Genomic DNA, 17,880 nt, shown 5'->3' with positions numbered 1-17,880 from the left:
GTTGACAGGTCGGCGTAGATCTCAAGACTGGCTTGACTCTCGCGCTCTCACCGGAAGCTCAAAGACACCCGAGACTTCCCGAATGCCCACGGCATTCCGGCAAGGCGGACAATTACTGTTGGCTCAGTCCTGTTTCACCACAATTTTTATAGTGGTGTGTTTATTATAATACAATATGTAAAGCTAGTATTGACCATCTAAAGAGGTTTGTCACACCTCCCAGTCAGTTCCTTGATCATTACAGGTAAGTAACAAGTTAACAAAGTAGATTATTGTAAGTGCTGCAGAGTCCCCCACATCAACACCTGTAAACTCTCCATATATTTGGGAGTGTCTCCTTTATGATGATGATGGGTGGAGGGTTGGGATTTCTTACAATCAAGTTCAAAATGTGGCATTCACTTAAATTTAAAAAAAAACAACAAAAAAACAACAAAACCTTGAGTAGTTCTAAAGAAACTGTGTTAACAAACTTATCTGTCAAGATCCAAAATGGCATGACAGTTGGTAGCCATCTTGAATACTGAATCATGTTCATGGACTAATATTACAATATCTCTCTATAGTTTCTGAGAAAAAAGGTAAGAAACTTTGTCAAATCCAAAATGGTAGCTGGTGGCCATCTTTGATCAATACCCTATGAAGCCCAAAATGTGGCATGCAGAGCTAGGACACATACTGAACAAATCAATGAAGTTTCAAGAAGTTCCCATCAGTAGCTCTTAAGAAAAAGCAGTACAAATGTATTTGTTGGCTGTACCAGTAACCTGATACTGGAAACTTTCTTTATTCCATACATCACTACTCCTCGATTTACCTCTCGCTCTAGTACATCATTACTCCTAGATTTACCTCTCGCTCTAGTACATCATTACTCCTAGATTTACCTCTCGCTCTAGTACATCACTACTCTTAGATTTACGTCTCGCTCTAGTACATCATTACTCCTAGATTTACCTCTCGCTCTAGTACATCATTACTCCTAGATTTACCTCTCGCTCTAGTACATCACTACTCCTAGATTTACCTCGCGCTCTAGTACATCACTACTCCTAGATTTACCTCTCGCTCTAGTACATCACTACTCCTAGATTTACCTCTCGCTCTAGTACATCACTACTCCTAGATTTACCTCTCGCTCTAGTACATCACTACTCCTAGATTTACCTCTCGCTCTAGTACATCATGATCACTACTCCTAGATTTACCTCTCGCTCTAGTACATCACTACTCCTAGATTTACCTCTCGCTCTAGTACATCACTACTCCTAGATTTACCTCGCGCTCTAGTACATCACTACTCCTAGATTTACCTCGCGCTCTAGTACATCACTACTCCTAGATTTACCTCGCGCTCTAGTACATCACTACTCCTAGATTTACCTCTCGCTCTAGTACATCATTACTCCTAGATTTACCTCTCGCTCTAGTACATCATGATCACTACTCCTAGATTTACCTCTCGCTCTAGTACATCATGATCACTACTCCTAGATTTACCTCTCGCTCTAGTACATCACTACTCCTAGATTTACCTCTCGCTCTAGTACATCACTACTCCTAGATTTACCTCTCGCTCTAGTACATCACTACTCCTAGATTTACCTCTCGCTCTAGTACATCACTACTCCTAGATTTACCTCTCACTTTAGTACATCACTACTCTTAGATTTACCTCTCGTTCTAGTACATCACTACTCCTAGATTTACCTCTCGCTCTAGTACATCACTACTCCTAGATTTACCTCTCGCTCTAGTACATCACTACTCCTAGATTTACCTCTCGCTCTAGTACATCACTATTCCTAGATTTACCTCTCGCTCTAGTACATCACTACTCCTAGATTTAACTCTCGCTCTAGTACATCACTATTCCTAGATTTACCTCGCGCTCTAGTACATCACTACTCCTAGATTTACCTCTCGCTCTAGTACATCACTACTCCTAGATTTACCTCTCGCTCTAGTACAACCCTACTCCTAGATTTACCTCTCGCTCTAGTACATCACTACTCCTAGATTTACCTCTCGCTCTAGTACATCACTACTCCTAGATTTACCTCTCGCTCTAGTACATCACTACTCCTAGATTTACCTCTCGCTCTAGTACATCACTACTCCTAGATTTACCTCTCGCTCTAGTACATCATGATCACTACTCCTAGATTTACCTCTCGCTCTAGTACATCACTACTCCTAGATTTACCTCTCGCTCTAGTACATCACTACTCCTAGATTTACCTCGCGCTCTAGTACATCACTACTCCTAGATTTACCTCTCGCTCTAGTACATCACTACTCCTAGATTTACCTCTCGCTCTAGTACATCACTACTCCTAGATTTACCTCTCGCTCTAGTACATCACTACTCCTAGATTTACCTCGCGCTCTAGTACATCACTACTCCTAGATTTACCTCTCGCTCTAGTACATCACTACTCCTAGATTTACCTCTCGCTCTAGTACATCACTACTCCTAGATTTACCTCTCGCTCTAGTACATCACTACTCCTAGATTTACCTCTCGCTCTAGTACAACCCTACTCCTAGATTTACCTCTCGCTCTAGTACATCACTATTCCTAGATTTACCTCGCGCTCTAGTACATCACTACTCCTAGATTTACCTCTCGCTCTAGTACATCACTACTCCTAGATTTACCTCTCGCTCTAGTACATCATTACTCCTAGATTTACCTCGCGCTCTAGTACATCACTACTCCTAGATTTACCTCTCGCTCTAGTACATCACTATTCCTAGATTTACCTCGCGCTCTAGTACATCACTACTCCTAGATTTACCTCTCGCTCTAGTACATCATGTTCACTACTCCTAGATTTACCTCTCGCTCTAGTACATCACTACTCCTAGATTTACCTCTCGCTCTAGTACATCACTACTCCTAGATTTACCTCGCACTCTAGTACATCACTACTCCTAGATTTACCTCTCGCTCTAGTACATCACTACTCCTAGATTTACCTCTCGCTCTAGTACATCACTACTCCTAGATTTACCTCTCGCTCTAGTACATCACTACTCCTAGATTTACCTCTCGCTCTAGTACATCACTACTCCTAGATTTACCTCGCGCTCTAGTACATCACTACTCCTAGATTTACCTCGCGCTCTAGTACATCAAAGATGTAGGTCTGGTCGTAGATTTCCCTCCAGTGGCGACTGGCCTCCTCTCCAAGGTGTGTGTCCTCACAGCGTTTACTGGCAATCACAGAGTCTACCTAACATACAAAATTATACAAAATTATGAACAACAATAAGCAAAGTTTACCCTTATATTCAACAACAAGAGGCCCATTGGCCTTAACGGTCACCTGAGATTTTTGAAATATTTCAGTTAATTTAATTAACCTTTTTTGGCCCCAACCATCAGTGCAAGGGGTCAGACAGGGCCAACATGTATATACCATTAAGCTGGCATTCCATGCTGATAATGTTAACAAAGTTAGAAAGAATTCCAATTGGAATCAAACAAATGACAGTCAAAAATGTGATTTCCCTATATAAACTATAGTAAAGTTTACCCCCTCCCCAGGGGCAAACTGTGTGATCCCAGGGTCATGAAATTCACAGTTTGGTAAAGCACCTTTAAGACTCTTCCATCTATGAAGAGTGTTTGATTCTACTTTATTTGGGTCTTGAGAAGAACATTATTGAAATTTCAGTCAATTTGACCCTTTTTGGCCAGTCCCTGGGGGTCAGTCAGAGCCAACATGTGCATACCATCAAACTGTCATACAATGCTGATAATGTTAACCAAATAAGAATGAATTCCAATACATTAAATGTCCCTAAATTTCCCTTTATATACTATAGTAAAGTTTACACCCTCCCCAGGGGCAAAAGTGAGACCCCAGAGTCATGAAATTCACAATTTAAGTAAAGCACCTTAAGACCCTTCCATTTATGAAGAGTGTTTGATTCCACCATATCTGAGAGAAGAGAAGAGAAGAAGATTTTTGAAATTTCAGTCAATTTGACCCTTTTTAGCCCTGCCCATCAGCCCCTGGGGGCCAGTCAGGGTCAACATGTGCATACCATCAAAATGTCATTCCCTGCTGATAATGTACACTAAATTAGAATGAATTCCAATACAAATCCAACAAATCATACTCAAAAATGTGATTTTCCTAAATAAACTATAGTAAAGTTTATCCCCTCCTCAGGGGCAAACATGAGACCCCATGGTCGTGAAATTCACAATTTTGGTAAAGCACCTTAAGACCCTTCCATCTATGAAGAGTGTTTGATTCCATTATAACTGAGAGTAGAGAAGAAGATTTTTGAAATTACAATTTGACCCTTTTTGGCCCCACCCCTCAGGCCCCTGGGGGGTGGGGGACCATATAATTAACAATTTTAGTTGACCTTAAGCCATAGAAGCTTTTCCTGCCAAATTTCATTTAATTTGGTTCAGCGGTTTTGGAGAAGGAGTCAAAAATGTAAATTGTTTACGGATGCACGACTATGGACAAAAGGCAATTAGAATAGGTCACTTAAGACTTTGTCTCAGGTGACCTAATAAGTGGGGTCTATCTGACATACCGTTAGAAAATCAAAAAAAAAAAAAACCCTGCAAGTCCAGTCTACATAAAATACAGAATTCTAAACAACTACAACACTGAAGGTCAGCAAGAAATAAAAAATAACAATGACCTTGACTTTTGAACTCTGACACACAAACTCATTTGAGGTATTCTCATACATGACATACACATGTAGTTTGATAGAAACATTTCCTTAAGAAATGGAATTGCTAGAGCAATATATCACTCAATTGTAGCTGATTCTCTATAAATAGTACCAGTGACCTTGATCCACTCATTGAAACATTGTCATTAACCTGACTTTGTATCAAGTCTGACAGGTCAGCAAAAGCCTCATCATGTGACTATATGATTTCCAACAATCAACAAGAAACCATTTACTGATATCGCTAAGGTTGAAGTTTGACATTTGAAATTCAAAATCCAGAAGCCAAATATACATTAAATAATAATGTAATATGATGTGACCCTTGGTTCCTTCAATCTGTGGAAATGAAAATACCAAAATAGGGCTCATTTGTAAGCTTTGCTTTATGTGAACTTTAAATACCTCCTCCAGTGACAGTCAGGGTCATGGTCAGAGATCCACTTTTTCTTTGATCTCTGGACCCAATTGACCTTGACGTCTATACCCAAATGACCTTGACATTTGACACAGTGACTTTGATATTTGGTTACCAGCGGTACTTGCTTTTGTGTTTTATTCTTACAAAATTTGCTTCATAATGTAATCACAAAATGTGCATCAGTAAAAACACAAAATTTGACCTTTACCTTTGACCCAGTGACCTTGACCTTTGGTTAGTCCATTCAGACCAACTTTGCTTCATGTTATATCAAATTATTCATCAGTGAAAAGCTTCTTTATTACCATGACCTTTAACCTTTGTCCCAGTGACCTAATTGACCTGTGGTAGTTAACGTCTTGTATAACTCAAACCAACTTTGCATTGTGATGTCATAACCAGAATGCTCATAATTAAAAGCTACAAAATTTAACCTTAATATTTGTCCCAGTGACCTCGACTTCTTTGACCAAGTGACCTTGACCTTTGGTCAGTTGACTCCTTGTTTGATTCCAACCAACTTTGCATCATTATGCCAAAACAGAATGTTCATCAGTGAAAAAGATATCCGAGCTGAAATGAATGACATTACACTGAGGTTTAATCATACAACGTATAACACGGCCTCATAAGGGCAGTTTGGGACCTTTTTTAAAATCGTATCTGTTCAAAACAGGGGGGTTATACACATAGGGATGGAATATTTTATTGCATTTTTTTTTTTTTACCGGTATTATAAAATGAACACATTTTTACATATTCTCATAACACAAGGATAGAAGGCATTGCTAATCTATTTGACTTTCTTTGGCAGTAAAATTATACATAGGAAATACATGTACACATGACACAGTTATCCAAGAAGCAGCCCAGAAGAATTTAACTGTAAATATTTGAAGGCCTTGGTATACATCCAGCTACATGTAGAATATTTGTAAGGAAGTCATGTTACTTAGTAAAGCACCCCAACCTTGTTATCTATGGATCAATAAACAAGGTATTATGTAACTACTTATCAGGGCCAGACACAGTCGAGGATATCAGGTAAGACTGGAGTAGATACTCCTATAAATACTCCTATTCAAGGATAATACATATAAATGTCGGATGTGCATTGGACAATCTTGTCTGGACTATCTGAAGTTTATTTCTACATGAACATGTAGATTGAGAAATTCAATAACATGTGATATGAATGACAGCCAGTCAACTAACACTTTGTATTACATGTAATTGGTATACAGCAAGGAAAAGTAAAGACAACACATTATATACAGGTGAGGTTTTCAAAAAGTTTGAAATACAAAGTGAAACTAGTTTGGGACACTATTCCTGGAAATATAACATTGTATTTCCTACTACATAGGTTCTAAGTTGCCCATGGAGACAACATATTGATGTGCTAACTCTCAACATATCACAGGTGAAACTCTCAGGTGAAGAATCTAAAGCTTTGTACAGGTGGACATTTCGAATATACCGTAAGTCACTATTATTTAAGTTATTTTCCCCTTCAAGTGCTATAAATAGATATCTTTTGTATACTATCTGACTAGGTGACAATACATCTGCCATCGGTAGGTAAAATTACCTCCTGCATAAATCTTGTGATATATTATTGCAGGGTTATTAACCTGAGTATATTAAGAACAATATACATGCCAACTCCACGAAAATATGACACTGTCAGAATTTTCCAGCTACTAAACTTGCCATTTTTTTTTCTATTCAATTGCCTTTTACATATAGAACATACAAAGTTTGTTGTATCATATTCATATTCGGTAATAAATACAATAATTACAAATATCTGATTAAAATGAGATTAAAATACTTTTTACAGAACTGCAAGAGGAAGTTTGGATGCTGTACAACATTCAAATATTTTTTAAGATAAAAGTTTTGCTGACCTCATCTAAACTTCCTTTTCAGGGAAGCCAAACAGTCACTCCTAGAGAACAAGGAGCCTACATTTACTGGTGCAGAACGCATTCACCTACACATATGGCCGAATCTCCAACAGTAATGGCCACGCAGACATAACCTACACATATGTCCCAATCTCCAACAGTAATGGACACGCAGACAGTCTGTCAGAATGATACAACATCTACATGTAAAGGTCAAAATCATTGGACAGATGGCCAGAATGATACAAGGTCTTCTAGTGGTCAAAACCAACAGACAGACGGCCAGAATGATATAGCATCTTCTAGTGGTCAAAACCAACAGACAGACAGCCAGAATGATACAGCCTCTTCTAGTGGTCAAAACCAACTGACAGACGGCCAGAATGATACAGCCTCTTCTAGTGGTCAAAACCAATGGACAGACGGCCAGAAAGATACAGCTTCTTCTAGTGGTCAAACCCAACAGACAGATGGCCAGAATGATACAGCCTCTTCTAGTGGTCAAACCCAACAGACAGACAGCCAGAATGATACAGCCACTTCTAGTGGTCAAACCCAACAGACAGACAGCCAGAATGATACAGCCACTTCTAGTGGTCAAAACCAACAAACCGATGGCCAGAATGATACAGCCTCTTCTAGTGGTCAAAACCATCAGACAGATGGCCAGAATGATACAGCCTCTTCTAGTGGTCAAACCCAACAGACAGACAGCCAGAATGATACAGCCACTTCTAGTGGTCAAACCCAACAGACAGACAGCCAGAATGATACAGCCACTTCTAGTGGTCAAAACCAACAAACCGATGGCCAGAATGATACAGCCTCTTCTAGTGGTCAAAACCATCAGACAGATGGACAGAATGATACAGCCTCTTCTAGTGGTCAAAACTATCAGACAGATGGACAGAATGATACAGCCTCTTTTAGTGGTCAAAACCAACTGACAGATGGTTGGAATGATACAGCCTCTTCTAGTGGTCAAAATCACTGGACAGCTGGCCAGAATGATACAGCCTCTTCTAGTGGTCAAAATCACTGGACAGCCGGCCAGAATGATACAGCCTCTTCTAGTTGTCAAAACCATCAGACAGACGTCCAGTATGATACAACCACCTCTAGTAGTCAAAACCAACAGATTTTCTTGAACAGTTTTCAGACCAAAGCAACATTTTGTCTCAATCATATAGATAAGTATGTATCATTGTTCTGTAGAACATGTGACAGACTTCTGTGTGCCTCCTGTATCATAGATGGTAACCATAGTAACCACAGTTTCTGTGAAATGGACCATGTTGCCAAGGAAAAACAGCTCCAACTAAGGGAAGTGGTGAGCAACAGAGGGAAAGAAATTTGTGAACATGTTCAAAACAGTATCATAGTCATGAAACAGGAAAAAGGATCTGTGACTGAAATGTGTAAAACAGTGTCAGAAGAAATTGCCAAACAAAAGACAACTCTTATCCAAAAGATAGAAAGATGGAATGAGGATTTGCAGACAAAGTTGAGAGATTATCAGACAGTAAAAGTTGGCTGTCTGAGTGACAGAATGATACAAGCAGACACATGTCTGACACTGCTCAAAGTATTTCTGGAAAATCCAGACTCTATGGATGCTTTTGAAAAAAGAAAATCTATTCAGATTTTGGAAATTGTTCACAATATCACAAATCCCTCGAAAGGACTGGAAGTGAATCCAGTGAGTTTCCTTCCAGGGTCAGGACTTTGTGAACGGGAACTACATACCTTATTTGGAAGTCTTGCTGGGGTGTCTTGTGAAACGTCTGCCTCTGATAACACTGAGGATATAATTCCACAAGGGAAACAGTGTTTGTGTGGACGCAGGTGAAAAGGTTGATAGTGATCAAGATTCTACAGATACAGAGAGTTTGTATGAAGATGTTGTTGGATCAGAGACCATGTATAAATGTGCCAAGTCGCCCATAGATAGAATAGCCCCTGTAGATATAAACAGTTCCTTTATTGTGACTGAAAATAAACTGTACCTTGTGGATTTCAGTAAACACAAGGGAGATATTGAGAAGGAAGAACCACTCATGACTGGTGTTGTCCATATCACACCTGTCACAGAGAAAGGAATCTATGTACAACAGGAAGGAATTCAAAGCCAGGTTGTTACTAGAGTTACCACAACAGGTAAGCTCTATCGCTTTCTGGACTGTGGAAGTGAAACTCTGAAATGTGTAGGAGTATCGAACTCAGGACAGGTGATCATATACACAGAAAAAAAAGTCACTGAATATAATGGTAGCTATAATGTAAAGCAAACCATTAGAGATTTTTCTATCTATAATCAAAATGGTACCTATAACGAATCTATTTTTGAAACCTGTTCTAACTGGTATTTTACAACTATTGACATTGTCACGACAATGTCTGCCTTGTACATTCTTAAATCAACCCGATCTGTACCTAGCAAATGCTCTAATAATAGTGGAACAGTGACTAATTTACTTGGGGACTCTAAATGCCGAAACTACAGAGGAGCAATAGGGAAAGACCCAGCAAGTCAATTCCATCCCAGAGGATTGTGTCAGGATAAAGATGGCCGCCTTGTTGTCACTGACTACTGGAACCATGCTGTACACCTCCTCACCCCTGAGGGAAAGTTCAGTAAGTTTCTAATGAGGGAGGAGGATGGGCTAGCATACCCAACTGCTGTCGCCATGGACAACTACAGACACTTGTGGATTGGTCAGTGTGATGGGACTATTCACATCATCAAATATATTCCATGAATTTCAGCATGTGGCTATAGCAGAGTTACCACCTCACGATATTGAAAGCTTTCTCCCACGAACCTCTTTCATGCGACGTGCGACAAAATCTCACATTATTCAAAAATTTCTCCCTCCATATCAAGTTAAGCCATTAAATGGCAAGCATGCAGTGCCTACTCTTGTCAATCATGTCTGGTCCTTATTAGGACATTAGGGGTGTGGCCAGTTTATGTATACACAGCATGTTAAATCACTGCAAGGCAGCTCTAAAGGCAATATTAACATCAGAACCTTTCGGATTAGTCGACCTGGCTCATTTCATGGCGGGGCATAAAAATCCTTTTTTTCTTGTTACCACTTACCATGTGGCATCTAGATGTTTATTTTAAAATATGTAATTCTTTATCCTGTTCGAATAATGAAATATTTTTTGGTACAATATGATGAAAATTACTACACAAAAACAATTTGATGTTGTTAAACTGTTGCCGCACTAAATCTCCCACTTTGAATAATCCCTTGGCGTCTCTAGATGGTAGCAACCCTGGCTATAACTGCTGCTAGGATGTTAAACCCCGGCCAACAAACAAAAAATCCATGAATCTGTTACATATTACAATATTTAATAAATATATCAGCAAAGGTGCATACAGATCTGGTCAAACCAAATTCAGGGCCTATTTACTTTTTACAACACAATAAAATACAATTTACATAACTATTCATGTCATGCCTGATACTTCATATTTTTCATGGTTAAAATTGATTTCAGTACTGATTCACCCATTTTGTTGAGGTCAGCTATCAGCATGTGACACATTAAACACCAATGACCTAAGATTTGAACAGATATAAACAGAGACATTTTTCCAGTTTGGATTGAATGTACATTTCCTAATTCTTAGATATCAGTGAAAATATTTAGTGTAACAAGGAATTTTCATGGCCACAGACAATAATTAAAGACTTTTCAATGCCAACAGTAATTCAATATTTTTCTAGGCAAGACAGTAAAATTGAAGGGTTTTGTTAAGATTGTATACACCCTGGTCCATTACATAAAATAAAGTTTACTTACCAGTGATTTAAACTCCTCCTCTGTCATGCTGTCGAGAATTGATCTGAATTCTACCAGGAAGTCATCAATGTGTTTGTCTACTGTACTCATACTGGAATACAAAACAGGAAGTCATCAATATGTTTGTCTACTGTACTCATACTAGAATACACAACAGGAAGTCATCAATATGTTTGTCTACTGTACTCATACTGGAATATACAACAGGAAGTCATCAATATGTTTGTCTACTGTACTCATACTGGAATACACAACAGGAAGTCATCAATATGTTTGTCTATTGTACACATACTGGAATACACAAACAACAGGAAGTCATCAATATGTTTGTCTACTGTACTCATACTGGAATATACCAACAACAGGAAGTCATCAATATGTTTGTCTACTGTACTCATACTGGAATACACAACAACAGGAGGTCATCAATATGTTTGTCTACTGTACTCATACTGGAATACACAACAGGAAGTCATCAATATGTTTGTCTACTGTACTCATACTGGAATATACCAACAACAGGAAGTCATCAATATGTTTGTCTACTGTACTCATACTGGAATACACAACAGGAAGTCATCAATATGTTTGTCTACTGTACTCATACTGGAATGCACAACAGGAAGTCATCAATATGTTTGTCTACTGTACTCATACTGGAATGCACAACAGGAAGTCATCAATATGTTTGTCTACTGTACTCATACTGGAATAGCACAACAGGAAGTCATCAATATGTTTGTCTACTGTACTCATACTGGAATACAAACAGGAAGTCATCAATATGTTTGTCTACTGTACTCATACTGGAATCACAACAGGAAGTCATCAATATGTTTGTCTACTGTACTCATATGAATAACAAAGGAATTCTCAATATTTGCCCTTACTCATACTGAATACAAACAGAAGTCATCAATATGTTGTCACTTTCTACTGGAAACACAACAGAAGTCATCAATTGTTTCACTGTCTATATGGAATACAACAGGAAGTCACAATATGTTTTCACTGTACTCATACTGGAATCACAAAAAGAAGTCATCAATATTTGTCTACTGTTCATATGGATACAAAACACAGAACTACACAACCAACAGGAAGTCATCAATATGTTTGTCTACTGTTCTCATACTGGAATACACAACAGGAAGTCATCAATATGTTTGTCTACTGTACTCATACTGGAATACACAAACAACAGGAAGTCATCAATATGTTTGTCTACTGTACTCATACTGGAATACACAAACAACAGGAAGTCATCAATATGTTTGTCTACTGTTCTCATACTGGAATACACAACCAACAGGAAGTCATCAATATGTTTGTCTACTGTTCTCATACTGGAATACACAACAGGAAGTCATCAATATGTTTGTCTACTGTACACATACTGGAATACACAAACAACAGGAAGTCATCAATATGTTTGTCTACTGTACTCATACTGGAATACACAAACAACAGGAAGTCATCAATATGTTTGTCTACTGTACTCATACTGGAATACACAACAGGAAGTCATCAATATGTTTGTCTACTGTACTCATACTGGAATACACAACAGGAAGTCATCAATATGTTTGTCTACTGTACTCATACTGGAATACACAACAGGAAGTCATCAATATGTTTGTCTACTGAACTCATACTGGAATACACAAACAACAGGAAGTCATCAATATGTTTGTCTACTGTACTCATACTGGAATACACAAACAACAGGAAGTCATCAATATGTTTGTCTACTGTACTCATACTGGAATACACAACAGGAAGTCATCAATATGTTTGTCTTCTGTACTCATACTGGAATACACAACAGGAAGTCATCAATATGTTTGTCTACTGTACACATACTGGAATATACCAACAACAGGAAGTCATCAATATGTTTGTCTACTGTACTCATACTGGAATATACCAACAACAGGAAGTCATCAATATGTTTGTCTACTGTACTCATACTGGAATACACAAACAACAGGAGGTCATCAATATGTTTGTCTACTGTACTCATACTGGAATACACAACAGGAAGTCATCAATATGTTTGTCTACTGTACTCATACTGGAATATACCAACAACAGGAAGTCATCAATATGTTTGTCTACTGTACACATACTGGAATACACAAACAACTCACAGCAAATAAAAAGGAAAGCTTGTACTGACTGTGTACACTATACAGATGATGAAGTAAATTGGTTATCAAGAGTAAGTTAGTGCAAGTGAAACAGAGCCTTGATTAATTTAATTTAATCTAAATCACTGCCTCCTCTAGGGATCAAACCTGGGACCTCAGGATTATTAGTCTTACGCTTAACCGAGCTGAAGAGAAGTTCTTCCTAGCAGAGCAGTATATTGCAGCTAGTATCTACCAGGGTTACTTAAGGATTGAACTGTTACCAAATGGTAGTATACAGTCGATATGAATACAGTTCAATGCTTATATTTACATTCATATTTTTTTTATTGACTGTAATTTAAAACGCGTTTTAATTTGCCGCTTCCCCTATCACTGACGTCATCAAGTTCAAATACCGCTGAAATTTCCAGAAGGAAAAATATAGTCCCTCATGTCATTATTAATAGCAATCACATAAAATGTTTTTTGCACAAATTTGGCTTTATATTATATTTCATATACGTTTGTAGATATCGTGAAATTATTCACAATTGCATAATTTCTGATTGTTTAAGAATAAAGCCATTTTTCGGCGCAATGATATACGGTTAACATTTAGAAGTGATGCCGCGTTGAACGGGTATTGCACAGGACAGACTCGATTCCTTGGAAACACTTATGTTTTTATCGACTGGATTTACGTTATTTTCAGAGGAATATCAGCTCTTAAATTCTAAATGAAAGTCATCTTGACAGTAGGTGAAAACGATTCCAAGGATATTTATTTCAAAACCGATTCCAGTCTAATCCGTATGTCACATCAGTGTCGCTAATTTAGCAGACAACGTTCAACTTCACAGGGGCTCGATTTTGAAGTAAGGTAGGCTTTTGACATCAGTGAATAACCACAAAACTGTAATTCAGTATGCATACATAACCTGAAACCATGTCGATACTGCCGATTTTTCGCAAGATTATTCTTTATAAATGCTGGACTTTTAATGTTGTCGTGTCTCAAAGCATTTCTGAAAATTCGGCAACAAGCCCCTGTGTGTGTGTTACAACATTGATAATTTGATGACTTCGTATAGATCAAGAATAGCGCTTATTATAAGTTTCTTTGTGTCAACTTCATTTTTTGTTATTATTAAATTTTATTCTCATAACTTGTGTTCCTTTATTTTTTTTGTGGTAGTTTATGTAGATAAATGCTAGCATTCGAAAGCTCTCTAGGCCGAATGTAACTAGCGACCATTGTTTTAACCTACAACACCTGAAGCTGTATTCCTACACTGACCGAATCACTGTAAATTGTAGTATACAGTCTCATGAATACAATTTGGTTTACTAACGACATATAGGCAAATGCAACGCAGAATGTAAATATACAAGTATGAATGTGAATGTTTTAATAGTCCATGCTAGCCACATTCACCACAGTGGTAGATAAATACTGACCTAAATTTGTTGGCCTGGCACTCGACAGTGACAGACAGTCCCAGAATGCCGTTTGTCACCAGAAACTCAATATATGTGCTGTAGCCCAGCTGGTGCTTAGTACGCAGGAAGTCAAAACAGGGCTCAGTCATACGAGTCTGAAAATATATCCCAAACATTACTTTAGGCTCAAACATTACTGTCTACAAATAAATCATGAATACAAACGTAGGATCAATCACACAAGTCTACAAATAATACATCATAAACATTACTGTAGGCCAAGATATACAAATCTACAAATACATCATAAACATTACTGTAGGCCAAGATATACAAATCTACAAACACATCACAAACATTTAATTTTTTAATTAATTCAATGATTCAAGTTGTTGGTGGCACCTTTCGGATATTTCTTATTTTAATTTAAAAATATCCAAACCCTCAGGGGTAATTGAAATCTCTTAATCATTCAAAGATCTAAGTTCAAGTTGAATATATTACCCCTAGAAGTTCATTGACTGTGTTGGTGTAGAGCGTTCCTGGCTCTGACTGAAGGTAGACGACCACACACGAGTTGTTATCGTCATAGTTATGGCCTCGGACCTGACAGTAGGTATCTCCCACAGGTACCTGGCACAACCGTTTCTATAGCCAAAAATAACATAACAAAATACAGTTTTTAAGCTGCATCTGCAATCTGAGCATCTTTTTGTATACTGTGAATATTTAGCTGTAATTTTAATTTAGCTCTTTCCACCCTGGAAGAATTGCACTTAATTAATAATATGCTAATTAGACTTTCTATATATCATAATGTACTATTTGTGTGTAGAAATGCTTCAATGTGCTAATCTGTTATAATTTGGTAATGAACAAAAATTCAGAGTATCTTAATGATACTTTTAACACAAATGGATATTTCTAAAAATAATATTAACAAGCACAAATATAAACTGTATTTTTCAGTTAAATATTAAATATCAACATAATCATATTTCTAAAAACGTATGGAATTAATTAAATCATATGTTTTTACAGGCAAAAGCAGTACCAATTTTCGATCTCATAGTTCAATCAGCAGTGAATTAGAATGAATGTGAATGAGTTTACCTGGAGGAGTTGTGAGACGGGAAGAGGTGTTCCTGGTAATACAGAATTGATCTTCTCCTTGTAACATGCTGCTTCCTAAATGGACAAACAGATCATTAGGAAATACTGAAAAATTGTCTGTGACTGTATCCCCAATCCTCCAATGATGGAAATGGAGCCAAATGCAAAATGAAGTTGAATATGCTAAAAGTTGGAGAAAAATTCAATCATATATTCCCATTTGACTTCACAACATTTGTTTGACTGGATCTCAAAAGAACTTTCATGAAAAATATCCAGATGTTATCTTTATTAATGAGTTTATTACAAAACATGCTACATTTCTTTTAAATGTTTACATTTATTACTTGTCATAACATTATGCCAGAAAAATAATGCAGTAAAGATTATAGAAGAATTGGCAGGATACTCGCCTCCTCAGAGAAGTTTCCAGTCAAGAAGCTTTCTACCCAGACATAGCGTTGAAACTCTTCAATGAAGCGTTCAAACATGTCATGCGTTATATTGTTGATGCGACCCAGGCGGTCTGGGACAGGCCAGTTCAGAGGGGAAGTAACAGCAAATCTCAACATCCTGAAATTCAGTGGAACCTTATTTATCATAGAACCAAAAATCTACAAGAAACTAATTCTAGCTCAAAAAAACATAGAACCAGATAAACTGCAGTGAAATCTGCCTTCTGATAGAGTAAAACAATTTACTGTGTGTACCAAATACTGCTGGAAAGTGATCAGATATATATTTGCTACTTTAAAATTTGAATCTTTTTTTACTTCTTCACTGAACCATTCTCATTAATTATAAATCTTATACTAAGGGGTCAAGTATCCTTTATCACCATCATGATGTATACAAGTATTCAATAAAAATAAAGATTTTCTATTCTGATGTTTGCTTGGAGACTAATACTGACCCCAAGTAAATCCATTCTTACCTAGCCAGCTTGTCTTATGATAGATACAAGTTTTCAATAAAAATAAAGATTTTCTATTCTGATGTTTGCTTGGAGACCAAAACTGACCCCAAGTAAATCCATTCTTACCTAGCCAGCTTATCTGGCCTGATCATGTCGTTGTTGTAGATACGGGTGACCTCCTCCTTCATCATTTCAAACTCATTAACAGTACACCGAAACCCAAACACATGGTCCAGTAACAAGTCTGTGATGGCCTAAAATATGTAAATCATAACAAATAATTTCACACATGTATGAGATGATATGTTCTCAAATACTTCAGAGGCTGATTCTGTGGATGATATATATGGAAAGACAGTCATCACGTGGCATAACCATATCACAAATCAATATCGTCATCAGTTTCGACGCACATTTCAGGGGACATTGATGACTGGTGAAATAAATAAGTTTCATAGCAACTTACGATTTGTTAGTATGTGGGAAAAATGATCAAACATGGGCCTGTTCTGTGGACAGGGATTTCTCAGCCCACCTGTAAGAGTTTGGCTGCCTAGCACTAAGCAATCCTCATACTGAAAAGTCAAACTCTTACAGGTGGGTTGAGAAATCCTTGTCCTCAGAACTGGCCCATGTTTGATTTTTTTTCTCACATAGTTATAAAACCAACAAACTGAGATATCCTGTCTATTGAATAGACTCACATGTTTGATTATATTCCCCCATATACAAACAAACAAATTCAAGTCATAATAAACATTGATCTAATCCACTGGCAAAAAAACAAAAACTATGGCTGAGACCAAGGCTTCCCTATTCACAACAATTGTTTGATGTTGGGAAAACGCAATGACATCACAGCAACAATTCATTATCATGATGTCATAACATGTGTGAGCGATCTTTCTCTATGCCATCTGAGAAATATAGAGTCATCTCTTCCCTAGCTGCAGTGTGGTCTTTCCCTACGCCTCCGAGACATATAGAGTTATCTCTTCCCTAGCAACAACAGAATCCGAGAAATATAGAGTTATCTCTTCCCTAGCAACAACAGGATCACCTTGTGAAATAGTGATGTAACATGTCATAATTCACCAATGGTTACACTGAGATAAATAGTATCTAAACAATGTTTTATACATATTCCCAATCAGGGGCCGGACACAAGTACTACCTCCCCCGATACCAGGAGTTACATATCTTCACTACAAAATGCTCTCAACTTTGAGCCAGTTAGTCATATGCTGCCAGTTAGTCATATGCTGACAGTTAGTCATATGCTGCCAGTTTGTCTAATATACTGACAGTTAGTCTTATGCTGCCAGTTAGTCATATGCTGCCAGTCAGTCATATGCTGACAGTTAGTCATATGCTGACAGTCAGTCATATGCTGACAGTTACTGGTCATCTATTTATCAC

At 37.6% G+C, this 17,880-nt stretch overlaps 1 protein-coding gene across 5 annotated transcripts in view; it reads right to left on the bottom strand.

Moving 5' to 3' along the window:
• Positions 1-17,880, bottom strand: part of LOC117325498 (nardilysin-like) — a 42,822-nt gene that overhangs the window by 2,128 nt on the left and 22,814 nt on the right. Inside the window, exons 23-29 of one of the 5 annotated variants that reach the window (XM_033881755.1) lie at positions 16,588-16,715; positions 15,959-16,118; positions 15,546-15,620; positions 14,937-15,080; positions 14,451-14,587; positions 10,861-10,951; positions 3,123-3,239 (exon numbers count right to left, since the gene is read on the bottom strand). In XM_033881755.1, coding sequence (XP_033737646.1) covers positions 3,123-3,239; positions 10,861-10,951; positions 14,451-14,587; positions 14,937-15,080; positions 15,546-15,620; positions 15,959-16,118; positions 16,588-16,715 — 852 coding nt within the window. The other 4 variants (XM_033881756.1, XM_033881759.1, XM_033881758.1 and 1 more) reach the window with 4 other exon arrangements.

Source organism: Pecten maximus, chromosome 4 (genome assembly GCF_902652985.1).
Source record: "Pecten maximus chromosome 4, xPecMax1.1, whole genome shotgun sequence".
In the NCBI taxonomy this organism is placed as follows: Eukaryota; Metazoa; Mollusca; class Bivalvia; order Pectinida; family Pectinidae; genus Pecten; species Pecten maximus.
This window is presented reverse-complemented; position numbering and strand designations above follow the sequence as displayed.